This window comes from Aquarana catesbeiana, linkage group LG02 (genome assembly GCF_042186555.1).
Source record: "Aquarana catesbeiana isolate 2022-GZ linkage group LG02, ASM4218655v1, whole genome shotgun sequence".
In the NCBI taxonomy this organism is placed as follows: domain Eukaryota; kingdom Metazoa; phylum Chordata; class Amphibia; order Anura; family Ranidae; genus Aquarana; species Aquarana catesbeiana.
In genome coordinates this window covers 379,282,444-379,306,917 of record NC_133325.1, presented here as the reverse complement: position 1 = coordinate 379,306,917, position 24,474 = coordinate 379,282,444, and the positions used below count along the sequence as shown (strand labels likewise).

The window sequence follows — 24,474 nt, the reverse complement described above, 5'->3', positions numbered from 1 at the left end:
TGCCGGACTCCCCCTCTATCTTCTTCCAGCTCTTTTGCTAGCGGTGACCCAGTCTTCTCCCGCTGTCCAGTTCTTCTGTCGCTCTCCGGTATCTTCTGCCGGGCTCCTCCGCTATCTTCTTCCAGCTCTTTTACTAGCGGTGTCCCAGTCTTCTTCGTCATCTTCTCCCCTCTTCTCTTCTTCTGATGTTGACACGACGCTCTCTCCCGCTGTAATGCCGTCTGCGAGGTGTGCGCCGACTTATATAGGCATGGGGCGTGGTCACCATGTGAGGTTACTGTGTGACCCCGCCCCTTATGATGGCATAGTCCCGGGGCATTCCATCTTCGGGTCTTCTTCCTTCCTTCATCCTTCGGTTTCTTCCTCCATCTTCTTCCTTCTCTGCTTCTTCCTCCGATCCTCGGCTTCTTGCTCTGGTGTTCTCGTCCGGCATCTTCTTCTGTGGCATCTTCTTCCCCACTTCATTCTTGGGCTGATCCTAATCCATGATGGGAGGCTCCCACTGTGTGACACTTCTCTTCTTCTGACACTTATATAACTGAACCGTGCTTCAGAGGGGGCAGGGTCACCGGGTGGCCCCACCCTCCGTTATTTAAGAAGTGTCAGAAGACGAGAAGCGTCACACAGCGGAAGCCTCCCATCATGGATGCGGAGCGGCCCAAGAACGAAGCGGGGAAGAAGACGCCGCGGAGGAAGATGCCGGACGAGAACACTGGAGCAAGAAGCCGAGGATTGGAGGAAGAAGCAGAGGAAGAAGAAGATGGAGGAAGAAACCAAAAGGAAGAAGGAAGGAAGAAGGCCGAAGAAGATGGAAAGAAGAAGGCTTTAAATAAAGGAATTGTCAAAAACTGTCTCTTGTCATTTTTAAAATTTTTGACACTTTTTTGTGAAATGGTAGGGGTACTTTTGTACCCCCTTTCCATTTCACACGGGGGGGGATCCGGGGGTCTCCTTGTTAAAGGGGGTTTCCAGATTCCGATAAGCCCCCCGCCCACAGACCCCCACAACCACCGGGCAAGGGTTGTGGGGATGAGGCCCTTGTCCTCATCAACATGGGGACAAGGTGCTTTGGGGGGGACCCCAAAGCACCCTCCCAATGTTGAGGGCATGTGGCCTGGTACAGTTCGGGAGGGGGGGCGCTCTCTCGTCCCCCCCTCTTTTCCTGCAGCCTGCCAGGTTGCATGCTCGGATAAGGGTCTGGTATGGATTTTTAGGGGGACCCCACGCCATTTTTTTTAATTTTTGGTGCGGGGTTCCCCTTAAAACCCATACCAGACCTGAAGAGCCTGGTATGGATTTTGAGGTGCACCTCCACGCCATTTTTTTTTTATTTTTGGCATGGGGCTCCTCTTGATATCCATACCAGACCTGAAGGGCCTGGTATTGAATTTCGGGGGAACCCCACGCATTTTTTTTTCTTAATTTTGTTTTTTTCTTAATGCTGTTTTTATCAATGAACTTTTATGTGTATTGCCGGACCGACATTTCATTATAGCCGCGAAGTGAACCAGTGTTAAAAAAAAAAAGTTTAGAGGTGCGCCCGTTCAACCTATGCAAATGCATTTACGTTGCTTGACATTTACTAAGATTTTGCCGGCGCAGTGAACCAAAGCATTTGAACAAGCGCAAATGCCGTTTGAGCATGCGTGGTGCATAAATTGACCTCCCGCAGTTCTAAATGTACTTGCCGGCGCAGCCGGCTTGTTCAGAGAAAGTTCCTCTCTCATTCTATTTTGGGCATATTTGTGACAGTTAGTACTATACTTCCTCACATCACCCCACATGACCCCCATAATATTGGAACTTTCAGCTTGTTTAAATTTTAAGTTAAAGATGCCGTGTGCCATGTCTATAGTGGCGTACCGATCGGGAAGAGAATAGTAACTGGGGGATTGCACTGTGTTATCGGCGTGAATGTTTTGTAAATACGAAAATGTAATTTGCGCATCAGCGTGTGCCGCAACTCATGGCGCAAATGCGTCGTAAATCAGCCCAATTATATGTGTTTTATTTTACTCCACTTTCTCTCTCTGCTCTCCCCCATCCCTGTCCCCTCCGCTCCCCCCTCAACTTCCCAGTCAGGTCCACCTGCTCTTTCAACTGACTTCTCTATCGACCTGTAGCCACCTTTATGGTGGACAACCCATTTTATCTAGCCATAACTTCCATAACTTTAAAAATCTGTCAAAGTTCTCTCGTCTGGTAAATACCACTTTTTCCCTCCATACAGTGGCATCCATCACTTTGACCCATTCTTCAAGTGTCGGAGGCCTCGCTGATTGCCAATTTTGGGCAAATGTCTTTCGTGCTTGAAATAAACACCTTATTACTACCGTTTTAATGTTTACCGACGCAATAATTTCCTCAATTTTTCACAGCAAACATATAGTGCCATCTAGCTCCAACTTAGTCCCAAAAGTACTATTAATGACTTTCAATATCACTGCCCAGTACCTAAATAGCTTTGGGCATCTCCACATCATATGTATCAAGTCACCTGTCTCTTGACACCTTGGGCATTTGGCATCAGCCCTATAACCAAACCGAAAAAGCTTCTTTGGAGTGTAGTAAACTCTATGTAATAACTGTGATATCTTCTGTGAGGGGGAAACTGATACCTGGGGACTCAATTCCAGTATCCCCCTCTACTGCTTTTCTGTAATTATTTCCCCCAAATCCTCTTCCCACCTGTTTTTATTTTTGGCCGACCTTTCCCCGATGATGGTTTTACTGCATATCTGTTCATATAACTCAGATATCAAACCTTTGGAGGTTTCTGACTTGACTATTTTTTGTTATTCCAGATAGGGGCATATTCTGTTAGCCCACTATATCCCATTACTGTTTTCACTGCCTGCCACACTTTTGTAATTAATTTTAATGTGGGGCTCCCAGGGAGGAGAGATTCTGCTTCCAGGGCTTCAACCAAGCTACCATGCAAGGCTCCCTGCAACATCATTTGTTCGCTTTTATTCCCATCACCCGATATGCTACATCTCCTAAGATGTTGCAACTGAGCGGCTAATAAATAGCTGCTGGGGTGTGGAACTGCCGCTCCTACCTCTTTTGTTGGTAACTGCAATATCTGTAAGCCTATACGACCCTGACCCCTCTTCCATATTAAATCCCTAAACAATGTTTCAGTTTTTTTGAACCATTCCTTTCCAGTCCAAACTGGGGAATTATGTAGCTGATACAACAATTGCGGCATCCAAATCATTTTTATCAAATTAATTCGGCCAGTCACTGACAAGGGGAGGCAACTCCAAACATCGCTTTACATCTAAATCTGAGCAGGAGAGGAGCCAGGTTATCAACGACATACTTGCTTGGATCCCTTGTTAATATTCCTTATTCCATATTCCTAGGTATTTCATCCTATACACCACCCTCAATTGAGAAATTGAAGATGGCAGAGAATTTTTTATTGGATCTACAGGCATCAGGGCGGATTTCTCCCAGTTTATTACCAGGACTGAAAACCGCCCAAAGTCCTCCACGATATTCATAACTGCCGCTAGGGATGGATCCGTATCACCAAGGAAAAACAAGATATCATCTGCATATAGTGCTATCCTGTCTTCCCCCTCCTCTCCTTTGAATCCCTGTATCCCCCCCCCCCGCTGATCTAATTGCTATTGCTAATGGCTCTATCGTCAAAGCAAATAGCAGGAGTGATAGAGTGCATCCCTGTCTTGTTCCTCTCTCAAGCTGGATCAACTCGGAGTATGCGTTATTAATCCTTATCCTGGCACTTGGGGTCTTATAAAGTGCTTTTACCCAGCCTACGAAAATAGGTCCAAACCCGAATGTCTCCAAGGCCGCCACAGATAGTCCCACTCCAAGCTATCAAAGGCCTTGGCGGCATCCAAGGAGAGGATAGCATGTGAGCCCATATTTACCGTCGGAATCTGCAAATTCAGATACACCCTCCTAAAATTAATACTAGTAGATCTGTCGATGATAAACCTAGATTGATCTGGGTGTATAAGCTTTTGTATACATTTATTCACCCTACCTGCCAACACTCTTGCCAATATTTTGGCATCTGAGCATAGCAGTGATATTGGTCTATAAGATGAAATGTCCATTTGATCTTTCTCCTCCTTCGACAAAACTACTATTGTGGCCTCTGTCATCGAGGAGGGCATCCTCCCCCCTACTGCCACCTCAACTAACATTCTCAGCAGTTCTGGGAGCATCACCTCCACGTACTGCCTGTAAATCTCTGTTGGGAGACCTATGATTAACCACCCCGGCGACTGCCCATTGCAATTCCTCTAAATTTATAGAGGTTTCTAATTCATCTTTATCCTGCTCTGAAAGGACTGGTACCTCAATCGCCCCAAAAAAATGATCCATTTCTCCGACCACTTCTTCCCGCCTAGATTTAAATTTACTGTCTGAACGAGTCCACAATTTCAGGTGTCCGAGAGGAGATTTCTCTCCCTGGCATCCTAATCACTGCAATAGCTGATGGGGAGTTATTGTTTTTCACCAACAGAGCAAGCATACAACCTGCACTCTCCCCCTCAGCAAAAGCACATTGTCTCCAAAAAAGACTCTTTTCCTCAGCCTTTCTAATAACAACGTTTTTATAATTCTGTTGACTTTTAAGCCACCTCACGTGTACTTCTGGGGTTGGATCTTCCACGTATTGTTTTACTGTCTCCATAACTTCACTCCTAATACTCTCTTCCCATTCCCTGGACCTCCTCTTAATCTTTGCAACCTCCTGTATTAGTATCCCTCTGAGGAACGCCTTCAGGGTATCCCACACTATCCCCGCTGATGCGGTACCCTCATTCAATGTTACAAATTTTTTAAATTTTAATATTACCTCAGTTGGTTCCCCCATTAGTTCCAGCCAGAATGGGCTTATTTTCCAGTCTCTTGGGAGGTTTTGGCCCTCAATATGAATCATCAGTATTAATGGTGAATGGTCCGACACTCCCCTTGGGGCATATACAATATTCTTTACAAGCTGTAACATGCCTCCATTTCCAAAGGCCATATCAATTCTAGATAGTGTAGCATGTGAGCTGGAAAAACATGAGTACTCCTGCCTCATTGGGTTCCGAGTTCTCCAAATGTCACACATTCCCACCTCTTCCATAAATTGGGCTAAGCGGCCCTCAGGGACCCTATCAGATTGTTTCCCCGGCGGAAACCTATCTATTCTCTTATCAAGAACTTCATTAAAGTGCCCCACCACTTTAACCGGAATACCCTCTTTATCTTCTAGAAATTCTGCAAATTTATATAAAATCTCCGGTTTAAAGGGTGGTGGAATATAAAGATTTGCCACAACATATGGTTTGTTTTCTATCAGGCAGTGTAAAAACACATAGCACCCTCCTTTATCTATGTTGATTTCTCGGCAGGAGAAACGCACCTCAGACCTCACCATTATGCTCACTCCCCTAGAATAAGAGGAGTAAACTGAATGGTATTGGAACCGAAATTTCTTACCATAGAAGTGTACCATGGTATCCTTTGTTAGGTTCGTCTCCTGTAAGCAAACCAAGTCCACCTGACATTTCTCGAGTGTACAAAAAACAGCAGTTTTTTTAACCGGGTTGCCGAGACCCCTGACATTCCAAGAGGCTATATTAAATGTGCTGGGTTGCATCAGGGGGGTCTCTGTTATTTTCATATAGTAAAAAGGGACAGAGGGAGACAGAGCTGTACACATTCATCAGCAAAAAAAACACACCTTATTATAAACATTTCACCCTTCACTGTGCTTACATCAGTGTAATTTACACATACTTGTTCATTGGCAAAGTGTGTTATTGTGCATATCCATTTTTTTAGTGCTACATACTTTTGTGTCTTTGTCACAACCCTGTGTATACATATTAACCACTTGATATCCTTAGGCCGTCATATGACAGCCTCGACTTTCCGGGGTTATATCTGAATGATGCCTGAAGCTACAGACATCATTTAGAGATCGGCATCTTCAGTCAGCGATTTCGTACACTATAAGAACGATCATAGCGGCTGTTCCACCACTTGATCGTTCTTACGGGCGGCGAAAGGGGACGTCCCCCCTCCTGCCGCCCTCCGGTGCTTCTACCGACTCACCTCAGCGATCGGTGAGTCGGAGAGCGGATCCGCCGGCCCCGGATGTTGACCATGGAGATTTCCTGCGGACCAGATGGTCGCCTAAGTCTCTATGATCGTTCGGAGGCCGGGCACGATGTTATGACGTCATGCCCGGCCTCTGCATTCAAAAAAACGTCGCCGCCTCGGCTGGGAAGCGGTGATCGTTTTTTTTTGTTTTTTTTTTTTATTTTAGGCTTCCCAGCCTAGTGGTGAGATGTGGGGTCTTATTGACCCTATATCTCACTGTAAAGAGGTCCTGTCATGCCATATTCCTATTACAAGGGATGTTTACATTCCTTGTAATAGGAATAAAAGTGATCAAAAATTTTTTTTTTTTTAAAAGTGTCAAAATACAATTTTTTAAGTAAAATTAACAATAAAAAAAACAAAACAATTTTTAAAGCGCCCCTATCTCCATGTGCTCGCTTGCAGAAGCGAACGCATACATAAGTCCCACCCACATATGAAAACGGTGTTCAAACCACACATGTGAGGTATCGCCGCGAACGTTGGAGCGAGAGCAATAATTCTAGACCTAGAACCTCCTCTGTAACTCAAAACATGTAACCAGTAAAAAATTTTAAAGCGTCGCCTATGGGGATTTTTAGGTACCAAAGTTTGGCGCCATTCCACGAGCGTGTGCAATTTTGAAGTGTGACATGTTAGGCATCTATTTACTCAGCATAACTTCATCTTTCACATTATGCAAAAAAATGTGGCTAACTTTACTCTTTTGTTTTTTTTTTTAAGCATGAAACTGTTTTTTTTTTTTTTTTAAAAAACGTGTTTGAAAAATTGCTGCGCAAATACTGTGCGAGATAAAAAGTTGCAATGACTGCCATTGTATTCTCTAGGGTTTCTGCTAAAAAAACATATATAATGTTTGGGGGTTCTATGTAATTTTATAGCAAAGAAATTATGATTTTTTACATGTAGGAGCGAAGTGTCAGAATTGGCCTGGATGCGAAGTGGTTAATGTAGGTAATGTACCTCAACCCTCCTCCCAACACTTCCCTCCCACCCTCCCCCCACCACCCCCATGCCTTCTTAGGCTAACCCCAAGGGTTTTGTGAATGACCATTTCTTGTTTCCCATCCCATTCCATCCTCTCGCACGTGTCCAATATAACTACAAACTCCATCATTCTCCCTTCCCCCTCACTCCACCCACACTCCACCCCACACCACCCACACCCCCCCACAAACATCCTTACTAATGGTGACTTCTCCTCAAACATAATACATTTTACTTACATGTGGTTCCCTACATACTCCCCTAGTCGACAACAAAATACCTTATGCTGTAACAACAAATATCCTCTGTTAACCAAAAACAAAACAAGTCCGACTGGGAGGGGAGAAGAAAAAAAAAATGAATAAAATAAATAAATAAATAAATAAATAAATAAATAAATAGGGGAGGGGGAGAAAAAAAAAACACCCTCCCTACCCTCCCTCTCCACCCCCAGTCATCTCCACTTATGCACGGTAGACTATAAGTTCTTCTTATTGTCCTCCAGCCATTTTGCCTCTGCTGCTGTATTAAAGAACTTCCCCCAAAGGCCGTTATTCGCAGGCATGCTGGATACAGTAGAGCATATGCAATTTTATACTTCTGTAGAGAGTGTTCAATCGATACAAACTCTGCTCTTCGCATTTGTAAGTCTGGAGAAAAATCCGGATATAATGATACCCTTGTTCCATTGTAAAGAACATTCCCCATCTCTCTAGCTCTCTTTAGGAGGGACTCTTTATCTCTAAAATTAAACACTTTCAAAAGCATTGATGGGGGGGGGGGTGATCTCCTGGTGGTGGGGCTCTAAATGGAATTCTATGGGCTCTTTCTATTGCGAAGAGAGGCGAGAAAGCATTGTCCACAAACATTTTTTTGAACCAGTTCTCTATAAACCCTATGGGATTAGGGCCCTCACACTTCTCTGGGAGACCCACCACCCGCACATTACACCTGCGTGATCTATTTTCCAATTCATCCATTTTTAGGGCTTGAAGACCTAGTTGTTCTCACATTGTTTTAACTTCTTGTTTTAAGGGAAATAAATCATCTTCCACTAGACTTAATCTCTCCTCTAGGGCCGTTGACCTTTCCACAGTCCTCCGCAATTCCTGGCCTATTCCAAGTAGCTCCTCCTTAATTCCTCCTATTTGTTCACAGAGGTTATTGAAAGAGTTTTTGCATGCGTTTACTGCTAATAATACATCTGACAATGTTGGTTCCTCCTGCAATGGTGAGGCAGTTTTCAGGGGCTAACATTGGCATGGCCCCCATAGTCTCCCCCTCTGGACCCTTATTACTCCCAGTTTTTAAAGCAGTTTTGGAAGCAGTTGATGCAGATGCCCCTGTCATTTGTCCCAAGCTCTTTCTGTCCAGAGAGGGCCCAGACTGTCGCTTTGATTGTAATTGCTGAGGCCCTTTGGCTGGCGACTGGCCTGTAGTATGAGCAAACCGCTCCAGTTTAGCAGCTGCTGCTGCAGCTTGATTCCCCTTTTCTTTTGCCACGTGTGTGGCTTGATATCCTGCATTCTCCTGGTGCGGCTGCTCCTCGCCTTTCTTTCTGGTTATATTGACCAGATAAATAAAAGTATGTAATATAATAATTTATAAAGAATAAAAAAGATGTTGGATACAGAATGACAAATTCTTAAAGCGTCTCTTGCACCAAGACAGCTTCTGCTGAGCAACCAACTTGTTTGTTAGTAAATATGTTTGTTAATAAATATCAGGCAAGGTATCCCCAATTGACATCTATTACTGCAATAGTACACATATTCATACTGAGCCCCACAGCTATTGAATGAGAAACTCCATCATATTGCAGTCCTATGTTTTAGACCCTCCAGGAACAGATATATCTAAGTGATACACCTCAATAAGTTCACACTGATGCTGCACGACAGACAAATGTGTCTATTAATACCAGGGGTTGCTGCTCTATAACTGCCTGCAATCTTGTCCCAGAATCTCTTGAAGCCAAGGGGCTGAGTTGCCAAAGGTACACTAGCAGGGGATATCCATTTGCCTGTTTAATGTTCCTTTAGTCCAGACATTTAGCCCCATGCTCATGCCAGCTCTTTAGTCCTAGTAATCCTATAACATGGGCTAATTTCATTCAGTGCTCATTTCTCAGTGAAGCAGGTGTGCTTATAGTCTGGACTGTCAGACAGTCACATGTGAGGAATGAGAGTGATTCAGATTCTCCCCATAACAGGAAGTACCGGGTATTTCTCGTCTCTACCAGCTGCTTAACCAAATAGTGAAGGAGCAAAGGAACAATAATATGTGCAGATGGGGAGGGGGGCAGTTAAGTTGCTTTGCCCGTCATGGGCAAAGCACAAATTAATTTTAAGTATAACTACAGCATCCTTTAACTGAGTATGTAAGTTCATTACCTCTTCACAGGCCTTCTGCCAGTTGATAGAACAGATATAAGGTATATAGATGCAGGTTTGCAACAACACTGGACAAAACATTCCAATCCATAGACCTTGAAGATAAAACATGCATTTGAAAAATATACAGCTATTAGCACCAAAAGCTATGATAATTACTTTTGAAAAAAAAAATCAAATGGTGAAATTTATTAGCCAGTATGAAGAAAATATTTCAGATACAGTTGTAGCAATAAACTAAGTGTTGGCTTATTTAGGAATCTTTCTCTCCAATTATTTTAAGCAAAACAATAGGTTACTGTTAGACACGTCTATTTGCCAATTGCTATAGCCAGACTGTCTTGAGATCCCTGAGCTTCAGGGTCCTATATGGGGTGTAGATGAAATACGGTTTACTACACACTCCTTCCCCCCAGAGCGTCCATGTTGCAACAGCTAGTGCTAACAGCAGTCTGTCAGTTCAGAGCAAGGGAGGCTGCTTCTCCCCCACTCCAATCACATGACCCAGTTGAGGGAAGATTTCACTTATTCTGAACTGCCCTGGTCTGGTCAATGTGTTTTATGGAGGGGGAGAGCTGTACTGGGGGTAGGGGGCTATACTGAGGTGGCAGAGCTGTACTCAGGGGAAAAGCTGTACTGGGGGAGCTGTACTAGAGGGAGTAAAGTTGTACTGTAAAGAGGGAATTTGTACTAGTCAGGGACCACCAGTGACGAATTTCAGGGACCACCATGTCAGAGACCACCAGTGCTGCTTGTCAGGGACCACCAGTCAGGGACCACCATGTCAAGGACCACCATAGGACCAGCATGGGACCAACATGTCAGGGACCAGCATGGGACCAGCATATCAGGGACCACCATAGGACCAGCATGGGACCAGCATGTCAGGGACCACCATAGAATCAGCATGGGACTAGCATGTCAAGGACCAGCATGTCAGAGACCACCATAGGACCAGCATGGGACCAGCATGTTGGGGACCTCCATAGGACCATATACCTCCCAACATTTTGAGATGGGAATGAGGGACACCTACTAGCAAATGTATGTAAGCATAGGACACGCCCCCTGCCACACCCTCTTAACCACTTGCCAACAATGGCATGGCTGCACAAATGGGCGTACCTGTACGTCCCTTTGAATTTGGCACCGTGTGCCGGCGGCGCGCGCAACCCTGCCGCAAGCTCCATGAGTAGGATCGCGGATCCTGCAGACTCGATGTCCGCAGGGATACCCGTGATAGTCTCACGGAGCTGAAGAACGGGGAGATGCTAATGTAAACAAGCATCTCCCCATTCTGCCTAGTGACACTGTCACTGATCATAGCTCCCTGTGATCGGGAGTGGTGATCAGTGACATGTCACTTGTAGCCACACCCCCTAACAGTTTGAATCACTCCCTAGGACACACTTAACCCCTTCCTAGCCAGCTAGTGGTTAACCCCTGCCAGTGTCATTTTTACAGTAATCAGTGCAATTTTATAGCACTGATGGCTGTAAAAATGACAATGGTCCCAAAAATGTGTCAAAATTGTCCGATGTGTCCTCCATAATGTCGCAGTCACGATAAAAATCGCAGATCGCTGCCATTACTAGTAAAAAAAAAATATTAATAAAAATGCCATAAAACTAACCCCTATTTTGTAGACGCTATAACTTTTGCGCAAACCAATCAATAAACGCTTATTGCGTTTTTTTTTACCAAGAATATGTAGGAGAATAATAATGCGTTTTTTTCAAAATTGTCGCTCTATTTTAGTTTATAGCGCAAAAAATAAAAACCGCAGAGGTGATCAAATACCACCAAAAGAAAGCTCCATTTGTGGGAAAAAAGGACGTCAATTTTGTTTGGGAGCCACGTCGCATGAACGCGCAATTGTCAGTTAAAGCGACGCCGTGCTGAATCGCAAAAAGTGCTCTGGTCTTTGGCCAACCAAATGATCCAGGGCTTAAGTGGTTAGTGGAGCATTAACAAAATAAAAAAGCACTAATTATATCCACAAGGGCTTTTTTACCACTACTGTTTCTTTATTTTGGCTTTTAAAATTTACAAATGCAGCAATTTAGACATCGGATGAAAATTTTAGTGCTGGGAAACACTTTTTGAAAGATAAAAAGTGCATTTTAAATACAACAATATAGATCAGACCAAAATGAGGGACAAATGAGGAGGAAAGAGGGACAGAGGGACATTGCTCCAAATCAGGGACAGTCCCTCAAAATCAGGGACAGTTGGGAGCTATGGGACCAGCATGGGACCAGCATGTCAGGGACCAACATGTCAGGGACCACCATAGGACCAGCATGGAGCATAGGACCAGCATGTCAGTGTCCACCATAGGACCAGCATGTCAGGGAACACCATAGGACCAGCATGTCAGGGAACATCAGTGCAGAGTGGGGATGATTATCATCAGTAATCCCTTGCATGACACAGTGGGGATCTCCCGCAGTGTCAGGTATTGTATACAAGAAAGCCAAGCGCTGATGCCCCCCCCCGCGCCGTTATTATGATTGAAAGCACACTGTGCCAATAACGGCGGGGGGTGGGACATCAGCACTCGCCGTTCTCGTATACAATACCTGACACTGCGGGAGAACCCCACTGTGTCATACAAGGGATTACTGATGATAATCATCCCCGTTCTGCACAGAAAAAGCAGGCGGGCAGCAGAGCGGGGGGTGGTGCGGCGGGGACGGAGTTGGGGGGGGCGGTGACTTCAGGGAGGAAGAGAGGGAGAGAGGAGAAGAAGGACATCTCCTCCATGGGAAAAGCCAGCGGTCTTACAAACAGGAAATACCCAGGCAATAATTTTTTTTAGCAAGTTCAGCAGCAAATTACAGAGGAGCTCAGAAGAACATGGATGATAAGGTAGGTGAAGGTAGGAGATCAGCAACAAGGACATGGAAAAATAATGTGGCCGGAGTTCCGCTTTAATACCCCTGCACTTTGTGAGATTTGAACTCCTGCCCCTTCACTCTGTATGTTATGCACTCCTGACCCCTGTACTCTTTGTGTTAAAGGGATTGTAAACCCTCATGTTTTTTCACCTTAATGCATCCTACGCATTAAAGCGTTTGTAAAGGTGTTTTTTTTTTTTTTTTAAAATAACAAACATGTTATACTTACCTTCACTGTGCAGCTCGTTCTGCACAGAGTGGCCCCGAACCTCGTCTTCTGGGGTCCCTCGGCGGCTGTTTCAGCTCCTCCCCGCAAGCATTCACCACCTTAATGCGAGCTCCCTCGCACGGTGGTGAGTGCTTGCGGGCGCGCTCCCGTGATACAGCAGGCGGCTATAGCCGCTCGCTGTATCACTCGGCCCCGCCCCCCGGCGCGCCGCGTCATCGGATGTGATTGACAGCAGCGCGAGCCAATGGCTGCGCTGCTTTCAATCCATCCACTGCAGCCAATCAGCGGCCAGGGTGAGCGGAGGAACAGATGTCGGGAACGCGAAGCTGACTTTCGAGGCGTCAGGTAAGTAAAACGGGGGGGCTGGGGGCGGCGGTTCTGTCAGAAGTTTTTTCACCTTAATGCATAGAATGCATTAAGGTGAAAAAATTTTTACCTTTACAACCCCTTTAAGTTGAAAAAACTTCTGTCACTGACTGGCCCCCCAGCCCCCTCTGTTTTACTCACCTGAGTCCTGTATTCCTCCACCGGAGACACGCTCTTCCCCTCTCTCCGTTGTCGCAGCTCTTGATTGGATAGATTGGTAGCAGCGCAACCATTGGCTCCCGCTGCTGTCAATCAAATCCAATAACTCGGGTGCCGGGAGGCGGGGCCAAGTCCTCTATGGACGGCGAATGCTAGACTCGGGAGTGAGCCCGCAAGGTAACCCCCCAGGAGAGTGTTTCTTCTAGGGGGTTATACGATGTGGGGAGGAGCTACCAGCGCCACCGAGGGACCCCAGAAGTTGAGGATCGGGGCCACTCTGTGCAAAACGAACTGCACAGTGGAGGTAAGTATGACATGTTTGTTATTTTTTAAAAATTAAAAACGAAGCCTTATGCCGCGTACACACGACCGGACTTTACGGCATACTTGGTCCAGGGAACCTGAGTCCGTCAGACAATTCGATCGTGTGTGGGCTCCAGCTGACTTTTTTTTCTCAAAAGTTTGACGGACCTAGAAATGAAACATGTTTCAAATCTGTCCGACGGACTCGAGTCCGGTCGAAAAATCCGCTCGTCTGTATGCTAGTCCGTCGGACAAAAACCGACGCTAGGAAGCTATTGGCTACTGACTATGAATTTCCTTGTTTTAGTCCGGTCATACGTCATCACGTACGAATCCATTGGACTTTGGTTGATCGTGTGTAGGCAAGTCCGTTCATTCGGAAAGTCTGTCGTAAAGACCGTCGAAAAGTCCGCAGGACAAAGTCTGCCGTAAAGTCCGCTCGTGTGTACGCGGCATTACAATCACTTTAAGCACCAATGACCCATATATATATATATATATATATATATATATATATATACACACACACACACACATATGCAGTATCTCACAAAAGTGAGTACACCCCTCAAATTTTTGTAAATATTTTATTATATCTTTTCATGTGACAACACTGAAGAAATTATACTTTGCTACAATGTAAAGTAGTGAGCATACAGCTTGTGCAACTGTGTAAATTTGCTGTCCCCTCAAAATAACTCAACACACAGCCATTGATGTCTAAATCCCAGGCAACAAAAGCGAGTACACCCCTAAGTGAAAATGTCCAAATTGGGCCCAATTAGCCATTTTCCCTCCCCAGTGTCATGTGACTCGTTAGTGTTACAAGGTCTCAGGTGTGAATGGGGAGCAGGTGTGTTAAATTTGGTGTTATCTCTCTCACTCTCTCACACTGGTCACTGGAAGTTCAACATGGCACCTCATGGCAAAGAACTCTGAGGATCGGAAAAAGAAATTGTTGCTGTACATAAAAATGGCCTAGGCTATAAGAGGATTGCCAAGACCCTGAAACTGACTCAGAACAGGCCTTGCCATGGTTGACCAAAGAAGTTGAGTGGACATGCTCAGTGTCATATCCAGAGGTTGTCTTTGGGAAATAGACGTATGAGTGCTGCCAGCATTGCTGCAGAGGTTGAAGGGGTGGGTGGTCAGCCTGTCAGTGCTCAGACCATACACCGCACACTGCATCAAATTGGTCTACATGGCTGTTGTCTAAGAAGGAAGCCTCTTCTAAAGATGATGCACAAGAAAGCCCGCAAACAGTTTGCTAAAGACAAGCAGACTAAGGACATGGATTACTGGAACCATGTCCTGTGGTCTGATGAGACCAAGATAAACGCATTTGGTTCAGATGGTGTCAAGAATGTGTGTCGACAACCAGGTGAGGAGTACAAAGACAAGTGTATCTTGCCTACAGTCAAGCATGGTGGTGGGAGTGTCACGCTCTGAGGCTGCCTGAGTGCTGCCGACACTGAGGAGCTACAGTTCACTGAGGGAACCATGAATGAAAAACATGTACTGTGACATACTGAAGCAGAGCATGATCCCCCTCCCTTCGGAGACTGGGCCGCAGGGCAGTATTCCAACATGATAAACGACCCCAAACACTCCTCCAAGATGACCACTACCTTGCTAAAGAAGCTGAGGGTTAAGGTGATGGACTGGCCAAGCATGTCTCCAGACCTAAACCCTATTGAGCATCTGTGGGGCATCCTCAAACGGAAGATGGAGGAGTGCAAGGTCTCTAACATCCTCCAACTCCATGATATCGTCATGGAGGAATGGAAGAGGACTCCAGTGGCAACCTGTGAAGCTCTGGTGAACTCCATGCCCAATACATAGTTGCCAACATTGCAAAAAAAAATGTGGGACACTTTTTTGGCTGTAGGCGGAGCCGTATAATAACAAGGGGGCGGGGCATGCGTTTGTAGGCGTGACTTAGCAAAAAATTTAAACTGCGTTGCGCAAAGCGTTGCGGCAAAAATGGGCGTGGTTTGCGTGAAATAGTGGGAGTGGCTTAAATGGGCGTGGCTCAAAGGGTGTGTGGTTAGAGTCTGAGATGAATGAGGGATGGAGGGGGAAAGGGGGAGAGAGGAATGAAGGGACAGCAGCCCCAGATCCTACACAACAATAGAAATATGTGTATTCTAGAAAGTTTAGCACCATATCGATTTGTGCCCCTGTTGAAGACCTTAATGTCGAAATGCGTCGGGGCAGCATTTACTGCACCCCACATTGCTTTTTAATTCTTTTATGGTTTTGTGATCACTTTTAATATAGTAATTTTTTTATATACTCCAATAAACCTATTGGTTTGACCTGCACTATCTGGAGCCCTCCTTCTTTTTTCCTATGCTATGTTCGTTGGAGCCTATAAGGAGTTGTCTCGATGTATATCTATCCGGATATTTCATTGCCTCTGGAAATCGCTATTGGTAAATGGAGGACCCTGCATCTGATCCATCTCCTGCGTACAGCACCTGATTTAGATCCTGCTGGATCACAAGCTCGTTTGACCCACTGTTGTAAAAACATGTGTGTCCACCCCAGCCGGTAAGAGTACCCATCCTATTTCTTTAGTGACTACAGACAACTCGTTTTTTTTTCTACTGCCTTGGTGTTATCCCAACAGGAAGAAGCACATCTTTGCTACCCCCTATTCCTTGTGGACTTTATTCCATATGACTCATCATAATTTTACTTACCCCTGGATTAGGGTTGTCCCGATACCACTTTTTTAGGACCGAGTACAAGTACCGATACTTTTTTTCAAGTACTCGCCGATACTGATTACCGATACTTTTTTTTAATGTCACGTGGCAGTGTTTTTTTTTTTTAACAGTGTTTTCTTTTTTTTTGGGGGGGGGGGGGGGAGGGGGTGAACGGTGTATGTGTGTGTGTGTGTGTGTGTGTTTTTTTTTTTTTTACAATTTTTATTTTTTACAATAATATTTTTTTTTATTCTTTATATGTTTTTTTTTTTTTTTTTTTTTTTAATTAGCCCTGTTGGGGGGCTTTGGTGAGATATCAGGGGTCTTAACAGACCTCTGATATCTCCCCCTTGAGACAGAGAAAGAGACAGAGGATAGAGATTCCCCAGTCCCTTTCTCTGCAGCCTCAGCTGCACTGAGAATGAATGGAGAGAAGACAGCGGCTCCTCTCCATTCATAAACTGACACATCGTAATCACAGGAGATTACAATGTATCAGTTATGTGAATGGACAGAGTCAGCTGACTCTATCCATACACACAGCGGAGAGAGACAGCAGAACGGAGGGGACAGAGAAGGAGAGAGGAACGGAGGGGACAGCGGAGAGACACAGGGAAGGAGAGAGGAACGGAGGGGACAGCGGAGAGACACAGGGAAGGAGAGGGGAACGGAATGGGACAGCGGAGAGACACAGGGAAGGAGAGGGGAACGGAATGGGACAGCGGAGAGACACAGCAGAACGGAGGGGACAGCGGAGAGACACAGGGAAGGAGAGAGGAACAGAGGGGAAAGCGGAGGGGGACAGAGGAAAGGAGGGGGCATGGAGGAGGATGCAGTGACAGTCAGCGGTGAGCGATCACCGCTGTATGTCACTAAAGCTGCTGAAAGCCGCTGGGGGAGAATCTTGTAACTCCCCCACGCGCCGATCACAGCTGACTTCCAGGTATCGGGGGAAGCATCGGGAGCATTTGCCCGAGTACAAGTACTTGGGCAAATGCTAGGTATCGGTGCCGATACCGATACTAGTATCGGTATCGGGACAACCCTACCCTGGATGTATGCACTTCCTGTGTTTTGCACACATGTTTTGTAATCACATTGGTCACATCGTGTGGTTTATATTATAGTTCCAATTTATGCATTGGCATTTGCATTTTTTTATCCATGTTATTCTACTTTGTGTAGTCACATACCATCGTATTTTGGCATTTGCACTTTATAGCGCTACACTATTTTACCCTATTCCCATGTACTAACTTTTGTTGCCAGCAGTTTAGACATTAATGGCTGTGTGTTAAGTTATTTTGAGTGGACAGCAAATTTACACTGTTATGCCCCGTACACACGGTCGGACATTGATCGGACATTCCGACAACAAAATCCTAGGATTTTTTCCGACGGATGTTGGCTCAAACTTGTCTTGCATACACACGGTCACACAAAGTTGACGGAAAATCCGATCATTCTGAACGCGGTGACGTAAAACACGTACGTCAGGACTATAAACGGGGCAGTAGCCAATAGCTTTCATCTCTTTATTTATTCTGAGCATGCGTGGCACTTTGTGCGTCGGATTTGTGTACACACGATCGGAAATTCAGACAAAAATTTTATAGCCTGCTCTCAAACTTTGTGTGTCAATTGTAGCCACTGGGCCATCAAACGCAGCCACTGTGCCCACCAAACGCAGCCACTGTGCCCACCAAACGCAGCCACTGTGCCCTCAAATGCAGCCACTGTGCCCACCAAACGCAACCACTGTGCCCATCAAACGCAGCCACTGTGCCCACCAAACGCAGCCACTGTGCCCATCAATTGCAGCCACTGTGCCATCAAACGCAGCCACTGAGCCATCAAACGCAGCTACTGTGCCCACCAAACGCAGCCACTGTGCCCACCAAATGCAGCCACAGTGCCCATCAATTGCAGCCACTGTACCCATCAGTTGCAGCCACTGTGCCATCAAACGCAGCAACCGTGCCCCATCAAATGCAGCCACTGTGCCCACCAAACGCATCCACTGTGCCCACCAATTGCAGCCACTGTGCCCACCAATTGCAGCCACTGTTCCATCAAACGCAGCCACTGTGCCCCATCAAACGCAGCCACTGTGCCCACCAAACGCAGCCACTGTGCCCACCAAACGCAGCCACTGTGCCTATCAAACGCAGCCACTGTGCCCACCAAACGCAGCCACTGTGCCCACCAAATGCAGCCACTGTGCCCATCAATAGCAGCCACTGTACCCATCAATTACAGCCACTGTGCCATCAAACGCAGCCACTGTGCCCTCAAATGCAGCCACTGTGCCCACCAAACGCAGCCGCTTAGCCCATATATTATGGATCCCCATGGACATTCACTGTAACCTTGCACGCTGATTTATTTCTTTGGTTATAATTATTGTTGAACATTTTTTCTTCACTGTGTGGTACGTTTGGACGATTATTGGAATCAGCTCATATTGCACTTGTCACTTTTGTATATGTTTTTTGCTGCTGCACAAATTATTTGATGTTATATCTAAGTGTGAGCACCCACTGAACGCATTGGCCACTTTATTGCACATATTGCTTTATCATCACTGTATGTATCTGTCAGTACATGCTGTAGGCATTGGACACCTTATTGTAGTGATTGCAGATCTCCACGGACATCTAGTGTAACTTTATTTGTTATTTTTTGGTTTTCTTGAGAATTTTTGCTTTGGCCTCAGAAGTTTACATATGTCACATATACATTTATGTTTGAGGTCGATTACCATTTTCTATCTACACAGGATTTATTTTATACATGCTTACTCACGCTGATTGCTTCCTTTATACAGCACTTTAGGTGTTTTATAGCACCGCTCGGCCTCATTACTCATTAGCACATTGTAGTTAGCTTTTCTATCACTGGAGTAAGTGACTGCTCATTGTTACCTAGGCACAGTGGGGTTTATGAGGATTAGAGCAGCACCACCTCCACTTAATATATCCCACTTAGCCCATCAAACGCAGCCACTGTGCCTATCAAATGCAGCCACTGTGCCCACTAAACGCAGCCACTGTGCCCACCAAATGCAGCCACTGTGCCCATCAATAGCAGCCACTGTGCCCATCAATAGCAGCCACTGTGCCCATCAATTGCAGCCACTGTGCCCTCAAATGCAGCCACTGTGACCACCAAACGCAGCCACTTAGCCCATCAAACGCAGCCACTGTGCCATCAAACGCAGCCACTGTGCCCACCAAACGCAGCCACTGTGCCCACCAAACGCAGCCACTGTGCCCATCAATTGCAGCCACTGTGCCCATCAATTGCAGCCACTGTGCCCATCAATTGCAGCCACTGTGCCATCAAACGCAGCCACTGTGCCCATCAAACGCAGCCACTGTGCCCATCAAACGCAGTCACTGTGCCCACCAAACGCAGCCACTGTGCCCACCAAATGCAGCCACTGTGCCCATCAAATGCAGCCACTGTGCCCACCAAACGCAGCCACTGTGCCCACCAAATGCAGCCACTGTGCCCACCAAACGCAGCCACTGTGCCCATCAAACGCAGCCACTGTGCCCACCAAACGCAGCCACTGTGCCCACCAAACGCAGCCACTGTGCCCACCAAACGCAGCCACTGTGCCCATCAATTGCAGCCACTGTGCCCATCAATTGCAGCCACTGTACCCTCAAACGCTGTCACTGTGCCCATCAATTGTAGCCACTGTGCCATCAAATGCCAACACTGTTCCCATAACACTGATATAATTTATTAAATGACTTTACCTGCTGTCCTGGGGGTTTCCCTTGTGCTTCTCTCTCTCTCCTCCTGACATCACTGCCAGACCTCGCCCCAGTGCCGAGTAGAAGAGTTAAGGAAAGCAGTGTCACCGCCAGTCACCGGCCGCTTATGGGGGCGTGAGTCACAAGCCGCCCCCTGCATCAGAGAAAGTCCCCCCACCTGATTCCCGGCTCCCGCGCCTGCCCCCCGCACACATGCAGCCCACGGTGGCCACCTTGCTGTAGCGGGCGGCGCTGCTGTGTATGGGCGTGCTTGGCAGAGGGTGGAGGGGCGTGAGCTCTGCTAAGCACGCCCATACACACGCCCCTCCACCCTCTGCCAAGCACGCCCATACACAGCAGTACCGCGGCCGCCGTGGGCTGCATGTGTGTGGGAGGCAGCCGCGGGAGACAGGAATCGGGTGGGGGGACTTTCACTCATGCGGGGGGGGGCGGCTCTTTTTGCAGCCCCCCGCAAAGTGTCGGCCTAGGCCTTGTCGGCCTAGGCCAAAACACAGCCCTGGTGTCACCCCTCTAGCGGGTGTCACCCGGGTGCGAACCACACACCCCTAGCGACACCACTGTAAATGTGCATATAATAAAAAACATTTGCAAATAAGATGCCATAAGCAAAAAATAAATGTCCAAACTCATGCACAAAGTCCCAATCTATGACATCTGGAGCCACATTGAAAAATCCATGAAAATGCCATGAAGATATGAAGGTTTCATTCACACTTGTGCGACTTGCCATGCAACTTTGGACATCAATGGTAATCATTCATATACATTATATTACCACAAGTATTGGGACACCTGCCTTTTCACACACATGAACTTTAATGGCATCCCAGTCTTAGTCCGTAGGGTTCAATATTGAGTTGGCCCACCCTTTGCAGCTATAACAGCTTCTACTCTTCTGGGAAGGCTGTCCACAAGGTTTAGAAGTGTGTTTATGGGAATGTTTGACCATTCTTCCAGAAGCGCATTTGTGAGGTCAGGCACTGATGTGGACGAAAAGGCCTGGCTTGCTGTCTCCGCTCTAATTCATCACCCCAGATGATGTCCAATAGAACGAAACGTGTCAGCTAGAGTTTGTGTCTATAACATCACTGCGATCCTTATTTCTATTATCCAAGGATTTAATGTTCAAATTTTTAGCACTATTTACAAGTGGACCTATGTAAGTGCACATCTATCTTTTAAATACATGGTTTTAAACAGTTTTACACTATGTGCGGAATACTTGCTGTGTCTCCTACATGTATCTGTGAGCTGCAAATTTGCCTGATGAGGTTATCCATGTGCTGGGAGCTTGTCATTTGAAAATTGATTTCTTCTACTTATGTCCAGATCAATTGGATATCCATACCAGCCATCAGGAAGTGTTGGATACGGTTGGAGTAATTTAGTTCCATTAACTGCATGTTTGACTCAATACTTGTAGTATATGAGTGCATATTTTCTGATAAGCGTTCTGGCTTTACACATTGGTGGAGGATCAAAGAATGATAGTGGAGTTCTTTAATATTCCATTCCCTCATGGGTGATACCAACTCAAGTTTTTTTGGGACTCATCTTTTCCAAACATGATTATTGTTTATTGAACTATTGATTTTTGTTCTATAAACTTTTTGTTTGTATTTTATTACCATTTGATTGTCACGTTTAGACCACTCTAGACATCTCATATTGGTTAGAGTGGTTCAGCTTATAACTTTGCAATATCGAGATTGATATCTTTGACACATGAGTTAATATTACGTTTTTTTGTTTTCATGCATGTTTTCATTTTTCAGCACTGTACTATTGTTTATTTATGTTTATGCACTATATGTCTAGTAAAGTGTCAGTGTCATGGTTATGCTGTAATGTTTGTCTGTCAGTTTACCTCTCCATGTGTTCAGCTTAAGAGGCCAGCCACTCTCACCTGGCTGCTTAAGTAATCTCTCCTCAAAGCATAGCTCCACCCCAACCCCTATCAGGGAATGCTATATTAACCTGTGCTCTGCAAGCCAGCTCTGCTGATTAATATTGTGTATCTGGCTTCCATGTGCTACTTGCTGTGTGTTCTAGTCTGATTCCAGTTACCGATCTTGGCTTGTTCTTGACTATCCTTACCTGCTTGTTGCCCTGACTTTTGGCTATCCCCTGACTATCCCTATCTGCTTGTTGCCCTGACCTTTGGCTATCTCCTGACTATCCTTTGTTGTTGCAGTCTGCTGCTTCCTCTCTACCTCTCTGTAGTCTACCGTGAGCGTGAGCTTGGAGGCCCTAGGGGTCGCAAACTGGAGCCAGACTGCAGCTAAATCTATCCCCATCAGGGGCCTCTGGTGAACACCCACTGGCTCTTAGATTCTGCGCCCTGGGAAAGCTCATGCCATAGCTCCCAGTGTAATCTGTGTTTGTACTACAGAGTACCTGCTCTTCTGTATCACCTAGAGCTCCATCCACAGCAGTCAGCCGTAGGATCCACTATCTTGCGTTGCACTTCAGACACCAACGGGGTGCATCTGTCACCTGGACCTGAACAATGTTAAAAATAGCTGGTCTATACAATTCATGTCCTAATCTGTAAAATGTTCCTGCTGAACATACAGGGAGCACGAATACAAATTATGAAAATTTAACATAAATTGCATATCCACCAAACCAACCCAACGCGTTTCAACTTATACAAAGTCTTCATCAGGGTTAAAGAAGTGGAAGCAATCCTATATACATAAGAACAAGGAAAAAAGGAGGAGAAAGAAAGGAGAAGAAAATTTTCATTCAAAGTGAAATTTTAGTGTACCAAAAATACATAATAAATTATTGACTCATATAATATTTATCAAAAATATGTTTTACACTTACAGAAATATGGACATAATCAAAAGTCCAGACCAGCAAGAATGACTAGGTAGTGTGTGTCATTCAGGTATCAGCCCAGTGGGGCTCCAGGTCCCACAGAGGATCAATGGCCATCAGAGAGGCAATAGAGGCATTTCACTCATGTTAGGTGAATTTAAAAATAGGGGCATTTCATTAATAAACAATCATAACCTATTTAGAGTCAGTTAAAGCTTGCATCAGCATATCTGTTTTAATATTTAGAAATAAAGATCAAAGGAAAGGATGTGCATATTTAAATACAATCCTTCATGCAAGTAAATTAACATGACAATGTGTAAGGCAGAACATACTTGTTTGGAAAATGAATGGCCATAGAGTTGCAAGCTAAAGGGTAAGAGAGACAAAAGAGAGACAAAAACCTCTCTGAAAAGCCCTATAATCAAACAAGAGAACGGCTATTTAATAGCATTCCAAAGCTTAGGTATATTGGAGAGTAGAAAAAGAAAATTAGCTTACTTACACTCAGCATGAACTGACGGTTTGAACTCCAGCACCTGAATGCTGTGAAAGAAAGGGGGCTTTATATATATCAGGAACAAGTGATAAGCCTACATAATCACCTTCAGCTAATGCCAAAACAATTTGATCCCCCCTGGCTTCCCCTCCCAGCATCGCCGCCTCCGGGGGGCTTGAACGGCTACTGACGCTGATGTCATGCGCTCCACACAGCGAAGCCAGGCTAGATTGTTCACGCGCAGCTCCCGCGCTTGCACAAATCACCTGGAAGGCGGCAAAGGTGAGATGGGGAAATCAACAGCACGGAGGTGTGCCCAAATTTGCTCACAAGGACGTACCCAGCGGGCAGAAAGGCATAAATGTGGAAGCTAGTCCCTAGGGCCTGGAAAGCCCCATGAGCAAACACTGTTCAATAACAACAGCACAAAAACAATCCTGGGGTCGCAGCGATGCTGCCAAAATTGATTTAAACATTGCAAAATTACCTTAGAAAGTTCATACATTAAATTAGACGTCTTCAAAGTGGGAAAATAAGAAATATTTAAGAATACCAATGACAACCTAATCACAAAAAAGGGGGGAAAAGAAGGTATGTAATATTTAGTCCATTTTGCCTGACGCAAATCCCTTCAAAAATGGTATAAAGGTGACTGCGTCATCTAATCCTGGGGGAGATGTGGCCTTTAATTTATACATCCATCTGTCAGAAACCATGAATCAGACTGCGACAGAAGTACAGTTAAATCACACTTGTTTAATAATAATAATAAAAAAAAAAGGTAAACAGAGTAAACGTAGTCAAAATGTTCAGGAACCGGAACGGTTAGTCAGACAAGCAAAAACATCAGGGAGCCAGAGAACAGTGTAGTAGAACAGCAAGTAGGATGTGGAGCCAGAAGGAATGTCAGCCAAGCAAATCTTTAACAGGAACACAGGAAAGCATCTCTAGAGATGTGACCAAGGCGAAGGGAGAGATCATCTGGACTGGCCCATCGCGCCCTTCTGGGAGAGAGGCGTTTAGCCTCAGACAAGAATGTGAGATTCTTATGGTCAGTAAGAATGAGAACCGGCACAGTGGTACCTTCGAGGAGGTGTCTCCATTCCTTCAGGACTAAAATGATCGCTAACAGCTCTCTGTCACCAATCTCGTAATTGCACTCCGCAGGTGACAATTTC

General features: G+C 45.6%; 1 protein-coding gene across 1 annotated transcript in view; it reads right to left on the bottom strand.

Annotated features, from left to right (window-relative positions):
* The window catches only part of LOC141128071 (multidrug and toxin extrusion protein 2-like), a 181,393-nt gene that overhangs the window by 36,360 nt on the left and 120,559 nt on the right, over window positions 1-24,474 (bottom strand). The window contains exon 15 of the mRNA XM_073615137.1: window positions 9,519-9,613. Coding sequence (XP_073471238.1) covers window positions 9,519-9,613 — 95 coding nt within the window. The remainder of the gene's footprint in view (window positions 1-9,518; window positions 9,614-24,474) is intronic.